Below are 25,279 nucleotides of genomic sequence, written 5' to 3' on the forward strand. Positions count from 1 at the left end.
CCAAACAACAGTTATTCTGTTTAACTTCCTATATTATTTGAAGTTTTGGGACCTTCTGGGGTAAATCTACACCAGATCTAGGAATCTACACACGTCAGTGAAACACTTCCGTTTCAGACTACATCACAAGTGAACTGTAATCAGTGGGAGTTAGTGGGCGTATTTACTGTGAGGCGCAGGAACCGTGCGTCCGTCTCACTGAGGAAGGACAGGAAGAAACTTAACACAGAACTACATTCACCTTTTTCTTTGTGCTTTGGTTTTCCTCTGAAGTATCCTGTCTCGTTTCAATCTAGAATCAAGTTGGACAAAGTATTGTGTGTGGAAATATTAGTACTTTTCTTCACTAAACTCTATGACTGAGATACTTTACAGTTACAGGGTAAGTGACGCGTCAAAGTTACGCTTTTCATTTTTCAACGCTTTTACAACCTACAAAGTCCTTTTTAGAGCTTTATATTCGTGTTGGTGTTCTTGTGTAGCTACTGAACAGAACTTGTTATTCAGTAGTGAACGTTTTACACGTTAGATGAGAAATGAGTCAGGGCGGTCACCTGAATCGCGTAAAACAGGAACTTTATGAACATTAAGCTGTTTTACTGTAAAGAATGAGCCGTAATAGTTCTATATATACATTTTAAACTTTATATCTGTTGTACTGAAATGTTGTAACGCTTCCGTGGTGTGTGTGTGTGTGTGTGTGTTTCTCTGCGTTAGGCTCCTCCCACTGTTTTTTCAGAACCACTTAGAAATATAAGTGATTATGGACTTGAGAGATTATTAGGTTGTTTACGTGTTAATATGCGTTTAAGTGAAATATGACGGTATATTATTTTTTAATAATGAAACTATATAGTGCCCTAAATATCCATATCTGTAATTGTATTTAAAGTGAAACCTAAAGTGGGCGTGGCTTAAACTACAACCTGGGGCTGTTGTATGTTAATTTGTTTGTTTATAAATTAAACATGAAGCCTACTACAATTCACTTGGAAACACTGGGGAAAAGTAGAAATGCCAGCACTTCGTAATACGTCTTGAAGTAGAAGTGTGTGTGTGTGTGTGTGTGTGTGTGTGTGTGTGTGTGTGTGTGTTTGTTTGTTTTACATCCCACTCACACAGTTATAACATTAGTTTGTGCAGACTGATTGATACATTTATTAATATACTATATAATAAGATCTTTGGCATGGGTAGGCTTGGCTAAAGGCCCCTGATGCGGTCCCTGCATGCATAGGCAAGTCACAGACATATCTGGCTTTAGTGGACTCCCAGTGACAAACCATCAGTCTGTCCCAGGTGCAAAACAATGTACCTGTAGCCACCTACACTTTAGGTCAGTTACAGAAAGAGACACTTCCAGCCAACTCTGCAAAGAGAAGGTAACAACTGGCACATGAATGGCAAACCAAAGCTCTGGTCTAAATTGTTAGAGAACAGAGAAAGCTCTTGAATCATATTAAGGCACATTTATATTTAGCACTATTGCAAAATTCTTTACACGTATCCTAATTAATGGTTGAGAGGTTAATTCCCTCTTCTGCCCTGTGTGCACAGAGTTTGTATGTTTTCCCCATGCTTCAGTTGTTTTCTCCAGGTACTCCAGTTTCCTCTCCCAGTCCAAAGACATGTGTTGTAGGCTGACTGGGATCTCTAAATTGTCCAGAGTGTGTGAATGGATGTGTAAGTGTATGTAAGATTGTGATGGGTTTGCACCTCTTCCAGGGTGAGGCTTCAGGGCTTCCTGTGACCACGCTTATGACAAGCACTACAGAAAATAGATGAATGGATGTTATGCAGTAAATTAAATGAAACTATAAATACACAATGGCGATTTAAAAAAAAAAAAAAACAAACAAAAAAAAAAAACATTGATCTTGTCATCATAATCCTTTCATTTTGGATGTAGCGTCGCTTATGCTGTTTACTTTCCTGGATTTCTCTGTCCAGAATGCCTGTGTTTTTATTCTGTCCTTGGGGTTTTTTACGGTGGCCGGGAAGTGCAAAACACATTAACAAATCCGAAAACACTAACAAATCCCAAAACAAATTAACAAATCCCAAAACACATTAACAAATTAGAAAACAAATTAACAAATCCCAAAACAAATTAACAAATCCCAAAACAAATTAACAAATCAGAATACACATTAACAAATCCGAAAACACAACGACAAGTCAGACAACCCAGAAACGGTAGTGTATCGTTTTTGAATGGAAACTTACCGATCATTGGACAAGACACCTGTCACTCAAGATATACAGGTATGGAATCTATGTGTAATGTGTAAAGTTCTCCATTTAAATAAAGTTTTCAGTTCAAGAAAATAACAGAATTAATCCACAGTAATCCATCCATTCCAACTTTTCCCTGCGGCAGACTGTTGAACTTCATGTATACCTTGAGTGACAGGTGTCTTGTCCAATCACAAACTATAACAACCGCTTCCGGGTTGTCTGAAATGTCGTTGTGTTTTCTGATTTGTTAATGTGTTTTCTGATTTGTTAATGTGTTTTCTGATTTGTTAATGTGTTTCGTGCGCAGATTCAGACAACCCGGAAGCGTATAATAACCAGGCAAAAAGCCAGCCAGCTTGCTTAAAGTGATGAGCATGACGGTTGAACATAACGGTTTGCCTTGACATTGTAAGATACAATCCTATCTTATCTGCAGTGCACAGGGTTTAGTCCGCGTTGCAGTGGATTGTCTTGCGCTAAATTCCTGTCCTCAGACGAGCACCAGAACTAGTGGGGGTCAAGATTTTTTTTTCTTTGAGCCCCACGAAAATCATTTTAGATATCACTTTAAGACGCGCAGCTCTCCCGTGGAGTGAAGAAGAGGTGGAGTTACGAGGTTTCTCAGACAGTTGAAGTGTCCAATGGAGTTAAGAGATTTGCGCTCAAGCTATTTTCAAGACTTTAGATTGGTTAATAACTTGTAAAAATAACAGACCCACGTGGGGACTGACCAATAGTATCGATATGTGAAAAAATATGAAATTGACCAAATTTGGACATACGAGGTTTCCGCCCGACAGCGACGACATGTTATTTTGATCACTTTGTGATATGAACAAATGCTCATAAATTACACAGCACCAGTGTCATTTTTACACCATGTTTAAAACCCATATCATCACAGCACATTTAATCCACATTATGGTCATCAATTAGAGGTGTGCCATTAAACAAAATTCTAAATTGATAGGATACAGTAGAGTTGTGTCACAATACAGCAAAAGGAAGCATTTCTTAAATATTTGAATAAAAGAGCAATAACTACAGTTGAATAATGATACAGTTTTGATTGTCAGACTTGTCAGAAAAGTCTGTATGTAACTGAATTAAACCTGCCTAAACACTGGTGTGTCTCACAGGCAGGCATGTCTGAAGCATTGGGCTTTTAGCAGTCCGCTGTTAGTTAGAATCAAGCAGTGCGCTGTTTCCCTAGATGTGTTTTTGAATCCTGTGTTTTTTTGGAGTCAAACTGCTTTAGGATTCAAATTGCCTGAATGTAGCAGAAAGTTTATTGTGTGTGAGTGTGTTAATGCTTTTGTGTTGTCTCAGAAACAGTGTCAGACCTGTCTGTGGTCTAATCGCCTGTGTATTGTTCTTATACTTGGCAGATTCGACACACTGTCATATTTTGGTCCAGAACTCATTGGCCATCAGTGTGGAATCTTCCAGTTTTCTCCCTTGCCCGCTGTTCCTACGAGTGTTGGCTGATGAATCCAGTTTAGAGGAAACATTTATTTTTATATTTAAATCCGTAGACTTACCTAAATTAAGAAGAAAGGAAGCTGCTGTGTCAGAGGAAGAGCAGTATTTTGTTGACTAGCATACTTTATTATTCAGTCTGTTGAATGTATTGTTCAATATGCAGATGTATCAACATTATTCTGAATGACATTTTATCGTTACGCTGTTATCGTTACCTACACTGCCTGGACAAAGATATGTGGACACCGGAATATCACAACCATAAGTGTTTACCAAAACCTATTCAAGAGTTGTCTCCAATGTCTTTGTACGCTGTAGCATTAAGAATTACCTTTCACTGGAACTAAGAGGCCTAAACTTGTTCCAGCATGATAGAATTCAAATGTACTGCACAGCGCCTTCTCCACCACCCACTAAACAGCTTTGGGTTGAACTAAACTAAGACTTTCCCCATTCTTTCTCGTCCTGCAATGAGCACAAATCCCCAAAGTTACATATGGGTGTGATTAGACAATTGTCTACAAACCTTTGGCAATATAGAGTACCTACAGTATAATTTGTACCTGTTTCTAATGAGATGAAAAATAAAGAGATAGATGTTGCTAGGCATCTGAGAAGGAAGCAACAGATTGCACATTTTTGTAATAATACTGATTGTCAGGTTTCTTCTCGAAACTACCTGTGATAGTGGTGTATCAGTCTGCAGTCTGTGGTACTGTGGTATTAAGGGAGCTTAAAGAACACAGAGTAAGTTTAATGCTAAAAGGGTTCCTCTAGCCAGAACAAGCCAGAATGAGTGGCTGTATGTTTGAGAGAGAAAAGCAAATGAACTGTAATTTCAACCCCATATAAAAAGATATAGCGAGAGAACGTTTTTCCCAAGGACAATAGTCCAGATTTCACATCAGTGCTGATGTAAGAGGTAGGTGTGTTCTGTTTACAGTATGTGTACTGTAAATGGTGTCGTTTCTGTCGGACAGGATGTGAAAAGCATGACACGAAAAATCCTCAGTGAAGATTTGAACATTCCCACTGGAAATATGGCAAACATCTAAACAACAAGATCTTAACAGTGTTGTTTGGAAGTGAATAATTTATTTAACTGTGCTTGGATTGTGATAGTAAATGCTTTGTTACCCTAGGAGTTCCACCAAAGAGAATAATAACTGAAATATAATAACACATAATTATACTTCGTGTTCTATAAAAAGTAAACAAGGATAGATAAAAAGGGGAAAGTCATATGCTCTGTCTTTCTGTTAAATATTATTGTGCTAATAGTTCAACTGGTAAACTGTCTCAAGTTCATTTCAAACATTAGTATCTGGTGGTTGCTGATGTGACAGTGCCAGCAGAGGAAGCCATCATAGCTGAATAATTAACATAGGAGCAGTAAAATCTACACACCCCATTGAGCCTAACAGGTTAAGGTTTAAATAATACTAGGAATGTCCAACTGTAAAAAAATAAAGGTTAATGTTTAACAATCTGTACAAGTATTAAATGATTTGAAAGCATTGCATACAGTTATAAAATGAATACAATGAATGAGGAACTCGGCAGCCATTCTGCTGGCGATATTCATTCTGTAATACATTCACAGAAATACCTCTACACCTGTTCATTCCTGTAATTATGTAATCAGCCAATCAAGCGGCAGAAGCACGATGCATAAAATAATGCAGGGTTTTAGTTAATGTTCACATCAAACATTTGAACTGGAAAAAATGTGTACTCAGTGACTTTGACTGTGGCATGGATGTTGGTGCCAGAAAAACTGGTTTGAGTATTTCAGAAACTGCTGATCTCTTGGGATTTTTACACAAAACACTCTCTAGAGTTTGTATAAAATGGTACAAAAAACATCCGGTGAGAATAACAGAAACGTCTTGTTGATGACAGAGGTCAGAGAAGAATGACCAGACTGGTTTGAGCTGACACGACACCTATGGTTACTCAAATAACGACTGTTGACAGCCTTGCTGAGCAGAAAAGCATTAACATCAGATCAACAGATTTGATCCCACTTATGTCAGCCACAAACAAGAATCCGAGGCTACAGTGAGCGCTAGCTTACAGACACTTGAAAAGATGTCCCCTGATCTTTTTTCATCAACTGCCCACTTTATTGGATGTCAGAAGTAGAACCCCATGATGCATGATTGGCCAATTTGATAACTGCATTAAAAAACATGTGTTCCTAATAAATTGGACAGTGAGTCTATATCATCTCTCATTTTTGAGAAATGAACAGCACTACAAAAAAACAACAACTTTTTTTGGCATTTTTACAGAAAGTGTGTCATTAATGTCAAGATCATTAACAACACAAGTGGGAGAAAGTGTCATTTTTATTTTCAGTGCCTTGTAAGATTGAATCACTAATTCAAATGAAATATTTGTTTACTTTTGTTTAGTCATTTTTTTACTGCATAGAAAATATCCATAAAGACATTATTCACCAAGACTGATGTCGGATAAAACAAGCAGCCTCATACGCTTGGCGGATTTAGTGTATATTATTTGTGTGAAAAATTTTAATTATACAACAGTTTGTTTTAATCCTCTAATTTGATTGGACAAGCAGTGCTCCATGAGTGCTGACATTTCATACGCTGCTTCATTTCACTTTTCATATCACTCCACTTGTCTGTGTGTTCTCCAAACAAACACTCAATTCCAGCAGTAGTTCATTACACTAAAGCTATTACTTCAGTCCGTCTGTGGTTTCTTTCGGATCTATTTTGTTGACTGAGGAAAAATAATCAAAATATTTGGACATGTTGTGTGCATATGGTGTGAAAAGTCAGTACCACCATGTTCATTTTTTGTTTAAAGAACTGTTGTATAAAATCAGAATAACAGGTACTGTGATATTTCACAGGTGCCTGAATCATAGCCATTCTGATATTCAGTATAAAAGCATTTTTGCTCATGTGATATTGCTGAAATCTGTGGAGCAAATTCCTGGCATTCTCTGGTTGTTTGTTTATGTTTCTGGATTGTTCTTTGCCAAGGCTGTGGAGTTCACAAAGCACTAAACGGACTGTACAAACCATCCAGAATGTTCTCTTCTCTTATTGACAAATTCATTGTAGTTGTATTTTACACAGACGTACAGAGTACTATGAACCGCGGATGAAAGTCGATATTTATATCTGGAGTCCAAGAGTGTATATGAATAAAGCACAATTCATGGCTGTCTGCGCTCAATGACTCAATAAATGACTCAATAAATTTTATTTAATTTTCTGTGTGCATTCAGTTATGTTACATCTGTATCATTAAAATAAATTTCATTTTAAGGAATTTAGTACTTATGTCAGTTCCTACCACCTGTTTAAATGACGTGTAGTTAAACTTATGGAAAGTTTTAACATCATGCCAGGGAAATCTTAAACAATATCTGGCTTCTTACTTTCCTTTTGCTATTTATAAATACCTAGGATAGGCCATGTTTTTCTGGCAGTGGCAATGTCACACTAAACCCAGAACAAGTTAAAGCTGGAAGAATGTGCATTTATTGCTGGAAACAGTTGTTACTTGAACGAGAGGGGATTAAGAACATGACTGCACTATGAGAAAACATAGTCTCACTGTCGACTTTTCCTTCCTGGAGCTGTGCAGTTTTTCTACAGTTTCATTTTCTTGGCTAAACGGCATCCATATGAACAAGGAAAAGCATCCTTTCTCTTGTTCTGCCAATAAAGATTTCATATCTGATTAAAAAGATAAGATCTTATCTCAGAAACATGCCCACACATCACCTCAGAGGTTGGTGTATGCAAGCTGCAAGACAGATTATTCGCAATCTATATCAGATGCCAGATTTATTCCTACATCATAATTAACGTTCTTTTCACATAGATCACAGAAAATGCACATAAAAATATAGGATTTTATTCTTCTTAGTTCAGAATCTCAGCATCAACTTTCCCAAGCTGGTAGACAGTATTGCTGTAAGTATGATGTACTATGTGCAGTTACACAGTAGATATATCCACATTCAAATAAATGGCACTTAACACCCTTTTTTTATGTGCCTTGCCCTAATGCAGACTGACTGTGACTCATCTGTGATCTTGGCAGAAAGAGTTCCAGGCACTAAGAGGCTATGAGTTACTGATGCTTTGAGTTTTTCATTACCTTCTGGAATAAGAGAAAAAGAGCCTCTATTCATGAAAGACAGAATACAAACTGAATTCTTGCACATGGGTAAGAGTAAGTGAAACACTTGTTCGAAAGTAATTTAACAATGGTGTACTTACTTTCAGAGCTGTTAAGAGTGAGAATAAAAGATGGTCCATTTAGATTTACTGTTTTCCCACCGTTGTAATTATTACACAGTAAATTTGGAGCCAAATGTAGTTGTTAGGGAAAGCAACAAAAAATACTAGTATGCACACTAAAAACCAGAATAGCTAGGAACTAAGGACTTGGACTGGGAAGCAGTGGAAACAAGTTAGAAGGAAAGAGATTAGAAATGTTAACTTTGGGGAAAGGAAAGTAAGAATCATAAAAGATCCTGATTTGCTCATTGAACGTACGTCTCAATTAGAGATGGCATTGTACTAATATATTAATAATATTAATTGTTGTTTGATTTCTTTAAAAACTTCTAAGCTTTAAAATAATTTCTAATTAGTGTGTCAAAACACAGTAAAATACATAGCTCTATACTGGGCATACAATATGCAAAATATCTGTTATCTTTGCCGTCACAATGATAGCTAAATCAATAGACAAGAACAGTCAAGTCACTGTATGTGTAAATACTTTCCAGATCCTTGATATCAGATTGGTGACATCTCCACTTCTCTTCTGTTCCAGTATGCTCCCAATAACGTATAGTCAATCTGTGGAGAAGGATTTTTTGCCTACAATGTTCTCTTTTCTTTTTTCAGGTTTCCAGCTAAAGGCAGCAAGGTTAAAATATTAAACCTAAAAAATTAAAACTTATAACTAAAAGCTATATAATATAGAAAAAGTTCCTTCTTCCTTTTTTTTATCAGCTCAACTATATACATAGCTTTAAACCTTTTAGCATAAATAACCACAAAGTAATTAGTGTTCATTTATAAAGTTTTTTGTAACTTAATGCTGATGTACTGTATATTATCTACAAAACAAATTTAGGTTCTTTGGGATGAGACAGGGGGCATGGTGGCTTAGTGGTTAGCACGTTCACCTCACACCTCCAGGGTCGGGGTTCGATTCCTGCCTCCACCTTGTGTGTGTGGAGTTTGCATGTTCTCACTGTGCCTCGGCGTTTCCTCCGGGTGCTCCGGTTTCCTCCACATTTTTCTGTGTGTGTGTGTGCCCTGCGATGGGTTGGCACTCCGTCCAGGGTGTATCCTGCCTTGATGCGCAATGACGTCTGAGATAGGCACAGGCTCCCCGTGACCCAAGGTAGTTCGGATAAGCGGTAGAAAATGAATGAAGGAATGAATGAATGGGATGAGACATTTATAGCAAGGGCCATTTCTGAATATTTGAAGGCTCTAAGCAACAACTTACTCATTTACTCACTAACTTAACAATCCAATTAGCATTCATTTCTTATCAGTCTTTTGGGTTCGTTTCATCTTTTCTTCTGCTTTTTGCTTTTTATGTTTTAGAAAGGAAGATTTAATGATCAACTCTTCTTTGTGGGTGTTTTCCATTCGTTACCAAATTTAGTAACATATATCCATGTGTATATTCCTTCTACAACACAAGTGCCACATAAACCAAATGATAGTAGTTAGCTTTTTTTTTATGCACATGCAATTGCATTTAAAAATGTGTATTTTTTTTTTTTTTTAAAAATCACTGTTCTCTTGTGGGTCACAAGGCCCTAAACAGCCACTTATGTCATGTGTAGATAAAAAGAGCCTGGTTACACCATTAAATGCTTAGCATGCTAATGAATTATTATGCATCATCAGCATATTTTTATTGCACTATGTTGTCCCCTGGTGTAATAACACTAGGTCTATGTGCTCGTGGTGTAATGCCAGGTGCACGAGGGGACATGAAAAGAGCTTGTTTCAGTGTTTTGAATGTGTCTTGAAGTTAATTATGAACAACTAGCGTTTTTCCAAATGAGTCTGGCGCTGACAGTAAATATCGCGTTTACAGTAAAAATAAGTGAATTATGCGTTTTTTGTTTCAGAGTCAACGAATTAAACCGTGTGTGTTTATGTTTAAATAAGAGCATTGTTACTGGTTACTGTTGCTGCTTCCTCGTGCACAGGTGATTTAGAGCGGTTTTTGTTCTCTTTCTCCTTGTTTCCAGTCCTCACTTCATGCCAGTGTGGGGAAGTGAAAAACACGTATCTACAGTAGGAGCCAACGTGGAAACCCGTTCAAGTGAGATCTGAAGCGCCAGTGGAAGAATTCGAGCGAACGTTGGATATAGCGTCAGAGCAAGCTTCAGACGGAGCCTGCGGCCATTGTAGAGGAACACAGTTCAGCACTTGACATGTCGCTCAGCAGCCAGACTTTCCCCGACTCCAGAAGCAGCAACATCATCTCCAGCTCGGCGTCTCAGTATGCTACTGGATCGCTAGGCGTGGGGCTGCTTGGGCTGGGCATCGTGATGATCCTGTGGAGCTTGGCGCCTGTAGGCATAGGAGTAAACCACTCACAAGGTGTAGTGGAGGAAGTTAGAGACACGTCGTCAGTGGGCTTTGTGCTGCTGGGAATAGGAGTGTCCATGCTGCTGCTTTCACTGTTCCTCAGCATACAGAACAAATACCGAGCAATGAGACAGGCAAACAGCAGTGCTAACACAGAGCAAGGCCAGCAAGTGGAGCGGTGAGGATGTACACACACGGAAGAAAAGTGCAGTGTAGACAGATAAACATTTTTCTTACAACTTTAAACCTTCAAGACCACATTGGTGGGATGTGACATAGTCTTCCTGAGACTATTTAGCATCCTGGGGTGAACAGTGACTTAGTGTTTGACTTTGACTTCAAATTAGGAAACTAGCGGTGAAATAATATTAAATAAGCTTTCATTAACTAAGCTGAATGACTCCAGGGACCTTCTTAGTTTACTTTTCATTTAGCATTTCTGGTTTTTATTACAATATTGAAAGACATCGTAACAAAATGAACATGTTGATAGGTGTAAATTACAAAGTAACGTGTATCATTTGCCTGTTAGCTTTTCTTGCGATTTGTTGGTGCAGGTTTAGACATCAGCTTATACTGCTAGTATGAATGTAGGATGTAGGGGAAATACAGATGGTATTTGGCATGGATGCTTATTTGCACTTATCCCTCTAGGAATAACATAACATATTTTTAGTCTTTTTTACTGTTTTTTTTTTTTGTTAGCAGATGCATCAGTGATGCCTCTTAAAGGTGGGGTGTTTGAAAAATGCTTCAGAAAACCGAGTCGAGTTTCACCATCTCTGAAAGCCAGTGTTGACATTTGAAATTGTTGACATTAGAAATCACCAAAACAAACACGCCCCAACCCAAATGGGCGTCACCCCGGTTTAGCTCCGCCCACACAAACGTAAGCCAGGCAACTATTATGACAGAACCTGCTGGGGCAGCTGACCAAGGGGATATTCTTATCAATAAATGAACTCAATGAGTTATACTATTGTAATACAAATGTGTTTTTGTAGTACTGTGTGTTGTACCATGAAAGGTTTAGCTCCGTTTCATACTGAAGACGTTCAGTTCTCTCCAGCTTTGGAAAGCTGATCCTATATTAACACGGGTCCTTTTTTTATCTGCCATGTGAATGTTTCAATCGCTTTTGGCTAATGTCACACATGCGCACTGAACACTCTCTCTGCCGCATATTGACAAGACACATCCCTTTCTGCTCATTGGCTACACGTTTGTTTTGTTTGTCGGGCCGACTCAGTTTCCTGAAGCATTTCTCAAACATCGTGCACCCCACCTTTGTCATCAAAAAATCTTCTGTCTCATGTTTTTATTTAATGCTGTCATAAAAGTCATGAATAAACAATACTACAAATATCAAAGGTTAGACAGTAAGAAATTGCATTTGTAGTCATTCAAACTAGGATAAAGCGGTTAAAGATGATGCTGATAATGATGATGATGACATTTAAATTATTGTTGATGTTTGTATTTGTGCTTGTAGGCAATCAGACGAAGCCGAGCAGTACACGGTACCCAGTTATGAGGAAGTGGTTGGGAATGCTCAGTACCCCATCAGTCAGTTCTCTCCACGGCATAACAGCACCACCCAGCTACCAGCCTACGATGAACTGATGGAGGTAGAGGGCTATGCTCTACCTGCGTACAAGAACGGAGAAGACAATTTGAACTCGACGCACATTCTCCCTCATAGTACCGATCGCTCTGACCATAAAGTGCTTTCAGTAATAACCGGGAGAAACAGCTTGAGCAGCTTGCCACAGGTTATTGTTTCCAGCAACGAACCCCTCACTCCTCCACCAGGGTATGAAGTAAATCCCCTAGAACGTTTACCAGCAGCACAATGAACACGGAAGCTCTAACTCTTGTAACAGGAAGTGTGTGCTGGTCATTAAAAATGCACAAGGAAGAATCACACTATGATGTAATTGTTAGGGGTGGTTCTGAGCTGGAGCTTACAGCAGAGAGACAGATTTGAAACAGAAACATGGGGATAGTTTGGAAGTGTAATTACCACACTCAGGTGACATGAGCCAACGTGCTCTGAATCAGTCTTTTTAATATTTGTGTTAATATAAAAGGCGTTTTTTCTCTAACCAGCTTTTTGGTCTTTGCCTCAAGAAACTTATCAGTGTCAGTTTTCAGCTTGATTTTGTATTCCGTCTTTCATATCCATCTAGAAAGAACATTTCAACTGGACGTGTTAAATTAATGATGAAACGGTATTTCACTTCAAAAATAATGAATCTAGCATCATGAATTATGTCACATGTTTGGTAATGTTCAGACGAATTTGCTGCCACAGAGCACCGTCTTGTTAAAGTTCAATACCACACACAGATGGAGCATAACATAACAGCCAGACACTAACATGAAAGAGTTAAATAGTGAGTTTAGCTAGCACTTTCCAGTTTGTGTTAGCGTTGATGTTCATCTGGGCTCTGTGTTTGTACCCTTTATTGAGTGTGAGACTAGCCCTTGTTACCATAGTGACAAGCAGTGAAGTCATGAATGGGTAAGTGTATTTGTGCGTCTCCTTAGGAGAAGAGACAGGGGAAACTCTTTCACTCTGCAGCTGCATGTAATATCATACACACTCGCCTTTGCTTTTTGACAGTTACTAATGTGTACACACGTTTGTCTTAAAACCTTTGTAAGGACCCTCTACTAACATAAGTATTAATGCATCTAATTAATAATGTGCATACACCTAAACTAAACAAAAAGGAAATATTTTGTCTCTGGATAATTTTATTTCTTTTATTTTTTATTTATTTATTTATTTATTTAAAAAAATCAGTTTATTCGACCAACCAAAAGTTATCACAATGTAAAACATTTCAGATATCCCCATATACACAACATCCCCCCCCCCCCACACACACACACACATACACATTAGAGAAAGAAAATTTTTCTATTCCTAGTCATTATTTATAGATCTTTATCTTGCATTCTTTTATTCCGACCTTCCCCAACACACACACACAAACACTGTAAGGGTAATTAAAGCTTGCTCAAGCCCATTTGCAGTCTGCAATACCATTACCATATCAGAGGAAAAGTAGAAATGACTTTATACACAGAACATTCCAGCATCTAAACAATGCATTCCTGATGCAAACAAGCAAACATCTCAGTTTAACTCTTTTCTAATATATTGTATATATGGTTTTTAAAGGATTTTAAGATCATTTCATTTTTTTGCTCCCTATATTTTTTTTATTTTGTCTGCATTACATACTTTTGTAATACTGTATTTAAGAGGAGTCTCACTCATATTTCTGTACTAAGTATTTTGTTCATGATCACTCCCGTTATTACAAGTGTAACATGTTCCTAAGTGATTATATTACAGCCAGTTTCTGAGAAGTGACTAGCTTTTCTTTTTTGTTTACAATTGAATCTTTTCAGAAAATAAATGTGGAGTGTGGCGTGAGGATTTGTTGATATGCTGTTTTATTCCCGTGCAGTTTTGCCAACAGGCTTTGAGATGTAATATTATTGAGACAAAACATCCAGCAATATAAATGTACACTGTTACCATCTAGTGGTGTCAGTGCAGCAAGTATTTCTGAACAACCGACAAGCCACAGCTCATGCAATGCACTTTCTTTCATGCACATGTAATTATGTAATTTGCTGTCATATTATTTGAAAATACATTTTGTAATTCTTATTTATTGATTATGGCTGATTTACTTTCCATTTTGCTCACACACACCTTAGTTTACAAACTTTAGGTCTAGCATTTTTGCAACTAAATTAAATTAAAGCAATTAAGCAATTAAAATTAAGCAATTTGATTTCTGTAATATTTGGTGACAGTGTCATTATTTCTGTACAGAGGAAAAACTCTCGGCCGTTCTTGTTCGCACCTCATTCACTGTAAACAAAATTGGTGGACGGAGTTGTGTTGATCATTTTGTACTGAATGCTGAAGACACTTTGAGGTTGAATTTTGACACTACTAAACAGTATAATGTTTTCAGAAGTGTGTGTAAAATGTAATAATAATAACAACCAATCAGAGCATTTGGCTTAAAAGTTAACTAATATCTACAGTATATATGACAACAAAATAAACCTACATTTTAGTTAATAAAGTACTTTTATAAAACAACGTCCCCTCACTTTGCTTTTTCCCCCCAAATAAGTTACACAGAACAATTACATTCTTACACATCATTTAGATTTCCCTGTGTGTTCTAGAGCAGTGGGTCTGAAAGTGGGATTCGGGAAGCAAGGTTCTGTGATTATTTTATATTTTGTTACACTGCAGGACTGAGCATGTTAGACAGGGCACTTTAATCCAAAGCTCAGTAACTGAAAAACATAAAGACCTTGTTCAGCATGGGTGTAATGTTTAATGTTCTGTCCATGGAAAGGTCAGGAATAAAAATAGGAGCAAGATGAAAGACCTGTTCTACAGTAGCTGTATTTTAATTATTAAAAGGTATTGATGCAATAATGCAAGTTTATTTTGTTAGTTGTATTTTGAAGAATTAGTTTTGGGTGCTGTGTGTGTGTGTATGTGTGTGTGTGTGTGTGTGTGTGTGGTTGCTTTGAGTGGATATTAGACTTCATACGTACCTTTCAACCCAGTTTTCTGTTTCTTGTTATGGAACCATCTGTGTGACGCGCTGGTTAATATTATAAGCTGTGGCCACAAATTAATATACAGTTCCTTATTTTCGCTTCTCTGTTCTTCTGACCTTTCACAACATTAGGGATTAACCCTTTAACATGTTCATATTCTTTACAGCATCATTCTATATTCATCATATGCTTCATGATTAGTGCCAATGCCAAATAAACACCTTTAATATTCACTTGTTTACCCTGTATTTATTGTTGTCAATGCACAAAATACCATGGGCTGAAATGATGATTCTAATGAACTGTAGATATGCTTTAAACAGTGTAGAGCTTACATGATATTCAGTGGACTGTCATGGAGGAACAGCAGGTCCTATTGGACTCTTACAGCTCCAGGGTCCCAGGTCTGATCCTGATCTTGGGTTACTGTCTGTCTTAGTTTTACATGTTCAATCCAGAGCACAAAAATGCATCCAGGCATATTGTGATGGATTGGGATGCCATCTTGGGTGAATTGTTACACCTTGTACTCAGTGTTACCAAAAGATAAGCTCTGGATTCACCACGACTTTAACAAACAAGCTATTATACCTTAATAAGACAGCAAGTATTTATATTTTACAAAAACATTAGTATAATTTGTATTTTACAAAAAGCATCCACCCTATTGTTTTATTTGATATTCAGTAAACAAGAAAATTCAGTGTTCTTTTGTATAGCAATTTTAACAATGGACAATGTCACAAAGCAGCTTTACATTAATAGAGAAATTCATTATATAAATTTGAATGCTTATTTCTAATGATCAAGCCAGAGGCAAAGGTGTTAAGGAAAAAACTCCCTATTATGATAAGAGGAAGAAACTAAGAGAGGAACCAAACTCAACAGGGAACCCATCTTCATCTGAGTGACATGGGATAGTATGATTATGATGTAAGAAAAATAAACATATTGGCTATTTATTATATAAAAGCCACAGATTTTTTGTATTAAAAAGCTTTTTCCTTGCGAGAACCATTCCTACAGGGTGGTTTTCCCACACACAGACACACTGTAGAAATGCCAGAAAATAAGGGAATAGTTTGGATCTGTGAAAATGTGACTAATAATAGGAAAATGCTCTGTGGGCCTGTGTGCATGGGGATGTCTTAAATGTGGGAGCCAGATGTCCCCAGAAGGATAGGAACAACTGACAGTTTTGAACTTGTGGGGATATTCTGATGGTCCTTTTTTTCATACAAAAATCTGCAGCTTTTATTTTTGTCACACTCACTCACACACACACACACACACACACACACACTTTTAGATTAATAAGTAATTCAGGTTTGATCAAACACAACTTCAATATCATTAATACATCAACATTACAGACTCCAGCAGAACATTCTGTCATGGAAACATCACTTTACTGAAACAACAAGGACACACCAAATTTCTGACGGAGGTATGATGTATAACAAATATAAAAGTTCTTTTATGACCATTTGTATGTTTGGTCTATATATTGTTTATGTTTATGCAATGCTTTATTTAAGGGGAAGCTGTCTAACTTATTTTTATTACATATAAGGATTTTGTATATTGTGTAAATATTGTGTAAGTATTTTGTTATGTTATTGTGTAAGTATGTTATGTATATATATATATATATATATATATATATATATATATATATATATATATATATATATATATATATATATATATATATAACGACAGTAAACAGATCTTTATTCCAAAAGCCTCCTTATCAGAAAATATCTCTTCTGTCTATACATATATATATACATATATATGTATACATATATGTATAGACAGAAGAGATCTTTTCTGATAAGGAGGCTTTTGGAATAAAGATCTGTTTACTGTCGTTAATATGCTGTCTTGTTCAGTTTTTTGTACAAATAACTCTATTCATACGAATTACTGTTACTACTAAAACAAAAATAGTGTTTTAGTTGTTTAAATCACATCTCTAGGTTTGGGGATTTGATTCTCTTCTTGCATGTTGGTACTCCAGTTTCCATTGTGTTGTAAGCTGATTGGCATGACTAGATTGTCTGTAGTGTGTGAATGAGTGTGCAAGTGTGTATGCAATTATGTGCTGTGATGGACAGACATTCAGAGCCATCCCCCCCTGTGCCTTTATTCCCATGAGATAAGCTCCAGGTTCCCTGTGACCCTGTGGTGGATAACTGCTACAGACAATGGAAGGATGGATGGATGGATGGATGGATGGATGGATGGATGGATGGATGGATAGATAGATGGATGGATATATGGATGGATATATGGATGGATGGATTGATCTTCTCTTACAATCTTGTCAAATGATGCCGACACAGCCTGTATTCCTGAATAACCTATAAACACCAGCTCAGGAACTGCACTTTAGTGAAACCTCTGCCTTTATTTTTGTCACATTTACATTATAGCACAGTGAAATTCTTTCTTCATATATCCCAGCTTTGAAAGTTTGGGTCAGAAAACAGGGTCAACCGTGATACAGAAGATGGGGTTTTCTTCATCCAAATAAAATTATTCAAATGTGCATTAAACCTTTAAAGAATACATTAATATTAATAATACATGATGTAAGTACTATAAAATTAGAAGTACAAGGATCCTCATCTCCATTAGTTTGCACTTTTCATTGAACTGCTAGCTGTTACCATCAGACAATGTAACAGCATCTCAGGAATTATATATTACACCCTTATCATCTCTTCTTTTAGTCTATAATATGATTAGCAGTGATAGCAAGGTGTCTGGCTTCCTTGGTATTCGCATATCTCCAGATTGAAACAAAACTCTATGAATGAAATGAAATCCTACTGACGTGTTGACGTGAAGGTTGGTATTTACACTCATATTGGGTGAATGGTGTAGGGAATTTGTGGTCCCATCATGTTAATGGATGAAAAGTATTTGGACAGCCTTACATAATCAGACAGGACTAGCATGTTAGCAGTTCCATCAGAAAGATTTCTTGGTCTGAGCTTGCCTTGCTGAACTGGAAATGTCTTGATGTTTTGTTATAGCCTCCAGTTGGTTTGTAGGCATCAATTAAATTCATTTCCAGATCCTCTCTCAGTCACATGGAAGGGTGTCCAAAAATTTCACATCCCATCATTTTCCTAACATTTGCTATGTTTGCTGCGAAGGTTGTGTTTACTTCTTTTTACATCAAAACAAAACAAAATATGTTGGCAAGGGGTACACAAACTTTTGCATAGAAATGTGTGTTATTTAAATGGAAAAACAGAACCAAACATCTACAGAACACTGACTGTTTCATTTCAACAGATTATATAAACTTATAAAAACTAAACTAAGAAAAAAATAATTAAATCCTTAAATCATCCATCCACACAAAACTACCGAAAGTTTTAATTATTTGTTTGTATTTCTCCATTTCTTTTTTTTTTTTTTACTATTAAAAATAAAAATTATTTCAAATTTTAGATAAAAGAATTGTTTTGTGAGGCAAAAAAATAAAGTACTTCTGTCTTTTTACTAGTCATGCTTCTCCTCAGAACTTTTCCATGTGACACTTCTTAAGGCAATGCTCCACTGGTTACAGTGTAGTTTATACAATGAATAGAGAGGTATTGTTGAAGAAAGTCTGTGTATAGGCATTAGTGGCAATCACTGGGGTCCAAGCAATTACTCTTACTTCTGAGAAAACACACACATACTGTGAAAACAATCCCTTCCCTAGAGATAGTTTTAGTCTAATAAAAAGCCTAAGAGTCAACTAATTTCCAAGCACCCCAAAAAGGTATATAAGATATCTTTATATTTACATTTACATATTCATTCCATATACAGAGCTACTTACAGAAGTTTTAACACGTTAATTAAAATTGCTCCTTTAAGTAAATACACAAATCACACTAACTTTACTTAATGTCCAGATATCAAGGTTAAGTTATAGTTATAGTTACTATAAGTTACTTATAGTTACTCACTATAACTTAACCTTGATATCTGGAAATTAAGTAAAGTTAGTGTGATTTGTGTATTACTTGACCATAAGTGGCTTTCATTTGGATAAATAAAAGTCTAACAGCCGCATCACACATCTGCTTCAAAAGGAAATTCCCAAGGGAAATCCCTAAAGAGGAAGAAAGGCGGCCATGCACCCCCCCCTTCCCCAAGTCACTGTTACACACAACTACTGTTGATGGTGCAAGTACCACCTTCCAAGCAAGAGTGGCATACATACGATACCCCATTATGCTGAGGCATTATGCACAATAACCCATTATGCATAATGCTCCCTATTCATTATCCACACCCTGCCAAATCCTGCTCCTCTAGCCATTATCTGCTGTACACACCCTGCCAAATCCTGCTCCCCTATTTATCTGCTATCCAAATCCTGCTCCACTATTTATCTGCTGTACACACCCTGCCAAATCCTGCTCCCCTATTTATCTGCTATCCACACCCTGCCAAATCCTGATCCCCTATCTATTATCTGCTGTATACACACTGCTAAATTGGCATGGTGTGGATAGGGATCAGTATTTGGCAGGGTGTGGATAAATAAAGAATCGGTATTTGATAGGCTGTGGATAGGGATCAGTATTTGGCAGGGTGTGGATCAATAGGGATCAGTATTTGGCAGGGTGTATATAAATAGGGATCAGTATTTGGCAGGGTGTATATAAATAGGGATCAGTATTTGGCAGGGTGTGGATAAATAAAGGATCAGTATTTGGCAGGCTATAGATATATAGGGTGTAGATAAATAGGGATCAGTATTTGGCAGAGTGTGGATAAATAGGGATCAGTATTTGGCATGGTGTAGATAAATAGGATCAGAATTTGGCAGGGTGTAGATAAATAGGGATCAGTATTTGGCAGGGTGTGGATAAATAGGGGATCAGTATTTGGCAGGGTGTGGATAAATAGGGGATCAGTATTTTTTCCAGGGTGTGCATAGGATCAGTATTTGGCAGGGTGTGGATAGGGATCAGTATTTGGCAGGGTGCGGATAGGGAGCAGGATTTGGTAGGGTGTGGATAATAGGGGTCAGTATTTGGCAGGGTGTGGATAAATATGGATGAGTATTTGGCAGGGTGTGAATAAATAGGGATCAGTATTTGGCAGGGTGTGGATAAATAAGGTGGGGATAAATAGGGATCAGTATTTGGCAGGGTGTAGATAAATAGGGATCAGTATTTGGCAGGGTGTGGATAAATAGGGATCAGTATTTGGCAGGGTGTGTTCAATTCAATTCAATTCAAGTTTATTTGTATAGTGCTTTTTACAATGGACATTGTCTCAAAGCAGCTTTACAGAACGTAAACATAGAACAGAAGATAAGCATAAGGAGTAATATAGAGAATTAATATAATAAAAGTTCAAAATTCAAAATATATATTAGTTCACAGTGTGTGTGTACGTGTGTTTGTATATGTGCTTATCCCCAATGAGCAAGTCTGAGGTGACTCAGGCAGCAGTGGCAAGGAAAAACTCCCTTAGATTAGTAAAGGAAGAAACCTTGAGAGGAACCAGACTCAAAGGGGAACCCATCCTCATATGGGTGACACTAGATGGTGTGATTCCAATATACAATCAGACAAATGTTGTATTGGTGTAGGGATCACATGGAGTTCAGATCTCCTCTTAGTATTACGGAGTCCAACTGTAGCTGGTAGATCTGTAGATGTTTCCTTCAGGATTCTCACAGAGTCTGCCTCATCTAAGCGGAAACCAAAAACTTCATCGCACGGAAGACGATCGGAGCTGGTACAATGTCTGGGTGTCTCGGCATGGGTTGAAAAAGAGAAGAGCAGTGCAGAGGGATTAACATATCTGCTGTTCATAAAAATGTGCAGGTCTAGTGTAATAGTGCACAATATAATATAACGGGATGTGTTATGTGTACGCCTGACTAAAGAGATGAGTTTTTAATCTACATTTAAACTGGGAAAGTGTGTCTGAGCCCCGAACACTATCAGGAAGACTATTCCAGAGTTTGGGAGCTAAATAAGAAAACGCTCTACCACCTTTAGTAGACTTAGATATTCTGGGAACTACCAGAAGTCCTGAGTTTTGTGATCTCAGAGAGCGTGAAGGATTGTAACGTGTTAGAAGACTAGTTAGATACATGGGAGCTAAACCATTAAGAGCCTTGTACGTAAGTAGCAGCAGTTTGTAATCAATTCTAAACTTAACAGGTAGCCAGTGTAGAGATGATAAAATTGGGGTTATATGGTCATACTTTCTTGTCCTAGTGAGAACTCTGGCAGCTGCATTTTGGACTAACTGCAGCCTATTTATTAAAGATGCAGGACAACCACCTAGTAATGCATTACAATAGTCCAGTCTAGAGGTCATGAAAGCGTGAACTAGTTTCTCAGCATCAGGTAGAGACAGAATGTTTCTCAGCTTGGCAATATTTCTAAGGTGAAAGAAGGCTGTTTTTGTGGTTTGGGCGACATGATTTTCAAAGGACAAGTTGCTGTCTAATATAACACCCAGGTCTTTCACTGTCGAGCTACTAGCAACAGTACATCCCTCTAATTGGAAGTTAAATTGTGAGAGTTTCTGTGTACTGGTTTTTGGACCTATAATTAGTATTTCTGTCTTATCAGAGTTTAATAACAGAAAGTTACAGCTCATCCAGTCTTTTATCTCTCTAAGGCACTGAGTTAATTTGGATAGCTTAGCTATTTCATCTGGTTTTGATGAGATATTTAACTGTGTGTCATCAGCATAACAATGGAAACTAATCCCATGTCTTCTAATGATGTTCCCTAATGGAAGCATGTATATCGAGAAGAGCAGAGGTCCTAGAACTGATCCTTGAGGGACCCCATAATTAACTGGTAGTAAACTGGAGGGTTCACCATCTAATTCTACAAAATGGTAGTATTACTAGTAGTATGACTGAAACTCTTCGAGGATATTGTTCTCCTGTAAGAAGGAGCTCATTTGAACAGACACAACCTTTTCAAGTATTTTAGACATAAATGGGAGGTGTGAAATAGGTCTGTAATTTGATAGTTCATTTGGATCTAAATTGGGTTTTTTGATGAGTGGCCTAATAACTGCAAACTTGAAAGACTTAGGGACGTGACCTAAAGATAGTGAGGAGTTAATAATATTAAGAAGAGGCTCACCAGCTTTATTTAACACTTCTTTCAGTAGTTTAGTTGGAATGGGGTCTAGTGAACAAGTTGTTGATTTAGCTGTGGTAATAAGCTTAACTAACTCTTCCTGTCCTGTGCTTGTAAAACAATGTAGTTTTGTATCTAGAGCCTTATTCAATTCAAGTTTATTTGTATAGCGCTTTTTACAATGGACATTGTCACAAAGCAGCTTTACAGAACATAAACATAAAACAAAAGATAAACATAAGGAGAAGTATAAAGAATTAATATAATAAAAATTCAAGATATATACAGTTCACAGTGTGTATGTATGTATGTATGTGTGTATGTGTATTTGTCCCCAATGAGCAAGTCTGAGGGCTCAGGCAACAGTGGCAAGGAAAAACTCCCTTAGATTGGTAAAGGAAGAAACCTTGAGAGGAACCAGACTCAAGGGGAACCCATCCTCATATGGGTGACACTAGATGGTGTGGTTACAAATATACAAGTATCACAGAGTCCAACTGGGGCCGGTAGATCTGTAGATGTCTCAGGGTTCTCACAGAGTCAGCCTTGTCTCAGTGGAGGTCCAGAAATTTCAACGCACGGAAGATGATCTTAGCATGGGTGTCTCGGCATGGGTAGAAAAAGAGAAGAGAAGAGCAGTGCAGAGGGATTAACATATCTGCTGTTCATAAGAATGTGCAAGTCTAGTGTGATGGTGCACAATACTTATTTATGGGATGTATTATGTGTACGCCTGACTAAAGAGATAAGTTTTCAATCTACATTTAAACTGTGAAAGTGTGTCTGAGCCCCGAACACTATCAGGAAGACTATTCCAAAGTTTGGGAGCTAAATAAGAGAACGCTCTTCCGCCTTTAGTAGACTTAGATATTCTGGGGACTACCAGAAGTCCTGAGTTTTGTGATCTCAGAGAGCGTGAAGGATTGTAACGTGTTAGAAGACTAGTTAGATACATGGGAGCTAAACCATTAAGAGCCTTGTACGTAAGTAGCAGCAGTTTGTAATCAATTCTAAACTTAACAGGTAGCCAGTGTAGAGATGATAAAATTGGGGTTATATGGTCATACTTTCTTGTCCTAGTGAGAACTCTGGCTGCTGCATTTTGGACTAACTGTAGCCTATTTATTAAAGATGCAGGACAACCACCTAGTAATGCATTACAATAGTCCAGTCTAGAGGTCATGAAAGCATGAACTAGCTTCTCAGCATCAGATACAGACAGGATGTTTCTCAGCTTGGCAATATTTCTGAGGTGGAAGAAAGCTGTTTTTGTGGTTTGCGCGACGTGATTTTCAAAAGACAAGTTACTGTCTAATATAACACCCAGGTCTTTCACTGTCGAGCTACTAGTAACAGTACATCCCTCTAAATGGAAATTAAGTTGTGAGAGTTTCTGTGTACTAGTTTTTGGGCCTATAAGTAGTGTTTCTGTCTTATCAGAGTTTAACAACAGAAAGTTACAGCTCATCCAGTCTTTTATCTCTCTAAGGCATTGAGTTAATTTCGACAATTTAGTTATTTCATCTGGTTTTGAGGAGATGTATAACTGTGTGTCGTCGGCATAGCAATGGAAGCTAATCCCATGTCTTCTAATAATGTTCCCTAATGGAAGCATGTATATCGAGAAAAGCAGAGGTCCTAGAACTGATCCTTGAGGGACCCCATAATTAACTGGTAATAAGCTGGAGGATTCACCATTTAATTCTACAAAATGGTATCGATCAGAAAGGTAGGATCTAAACCAACTTAAAGCCTGTCCATGAATACCTGTGTAATTTTGTAAGCGATCTAGGAGAATGTTGTGATCTATAGTGTCGAATGCAGCACTAAGGTCAAGTAGAACTAATAGTGACATACAGTCTTGGTCCGAAGCTAAGAACAAGTCGTTTGTAACTTTAACAAGTGCAGTTTCTGTGCTATGATGGGGCCTGAAACCTGACTGAAACTCCTCGAGGATATTGTTCTCCTGTAAGAAGGAGCTCAGTTGAACAGACACAACCTTTTCTAGTATTTTAGACATAAACGGAAGGTGTGAAATCGGTCTGTAATTTGAAAGTCCATTAGGATCTTTTTAGGTTTTTAGGTCTAAATTAGGTTTCTTAATGAGTGGCCTAATAACTGCCAACTTGAAGGATTTAGGGACGTGACCTAAAGATAACGAGGAGTTAATAATATTAAGAAGAGGCTCACCGGCTTTATGTAACACTTCTTTCAGTAGTTTAGTTGGAATGGGGTCTAGTGAACAAGTTGTTGATTTAGCTGTAGTAATAGGTTTAACTAACTCTTCCTGACCTGTACTTGTAAAGCAATGTAGTTGTGTGTTTAGAACCTTAGGTGAGGCCGGGATGCTAGTTGCTCTTATGTGTTGAGCGTCGCCTATTTTATTCCTGATACTTTCGATTTTATCAGTGAAGAATCTCAAAAAATCCTCACTACTAAACTGTGATGGAATAGTGTGTTCAGATTTCTGGTGTTTTGTTAATCTAGCCACTGTGCTAAATAAAAACCTGGGATTGTTCTATTTATTTTCTATGAGTTTGCTCAGGTGCTCAACCCTGGCAGCCTTTAGAGCCTGTCTATAGTTGGACATACTTTCCTTATACGCAATTCTAAAAACCTCTAATTTAGTTTTTCTCCACTTTCGCTCGAGGTTACGGGTCTCTCTCTTGAGGGTGTGAGTATGACTATTATACCATGGTGCAAGCGTTTTATCTTTAACCTTCTTCAATCTGATTGGGGCAACAGTGTCTAATGTGCTAGTGAATATAGCGCCTATGCTGTTAGTAATTTCATCTAGGTTGTCTGTGTTTAAGGGTACAGTAAGAAGTCCAGACAGATCAGGTAGGTTATTTGTGAATCTGTCTTTAGTGGTTGAAATGATAGTTCTACCGAGTCGATAACGTGGTGAGACACAGTTAGTCTGTTCTACAGGTAGTGTGTACAGTATGAGGTAATGGTCTGTGATGTCATCACTTTGAGGAATGATATCTATATCAGTGACATCTATTCTGTGTGATATTATTAAATCTAGTGTATGATTACGATGGTGAGTTGCTCTAGTGACGTTTTGTTTAAAGATAAATAGGGATCAGTATTTGGCAGGGTGTGGATAGGGATAGGGATCAGTATTTGGCAGGGTGTGAATAAATAAAGGATCAGTATTTGGCAGGGTGAGGGAAATAAGGGATCAGTATT

At 37.5% G+C, this 25,279-nt stretch overlaps 1 protein-coding gene across 1 annotated transcript; it reads left to right on the forward strand.

Annotated features, from left to right (window-relative positions):
- Positions 1 to 162: 162 nt before the first annotated feature.
- On the forward strand, positions 163 to 14,472 carry tmem51a (transmembrane protein 51a). Its single transcript, XM_060882025.1, has 3 exons — positions 163 to 382; positions 9,998 to 10,518; positions 11,833 to 14,472. Exons 2-3 carry the CDS (start codon positions 10,184 to 10,186, stop codon positions 12,194 to 12,196), a joined length of 699 nt encoding a protein of 232 aa, XP_060738008.1. The 5' UTR covers positions 163 to 382; positions 9,998 to 10,183; the 3' UTR covers positions 12,197 to 14,472.
- Positions 14,473 to 25,279: the final 10,807 nt, after the last annotated feature.

Source organism: Tachysurus vachellii, chromosome 11, assembly GCF_030014155.1.
Source record: "Tachysurus vachellii isolate PV-2020 chromosome 11, HZAU_Pvac_v1, whole genome shotgun sequence".
Taxonomy (NCBI): domain Eukaryota; kingdom Metazoa; phylum Chordata; class Actinopteri; order Siluriformes; family Bagridae; genus Tachysurus; species Tachysurus vachellii.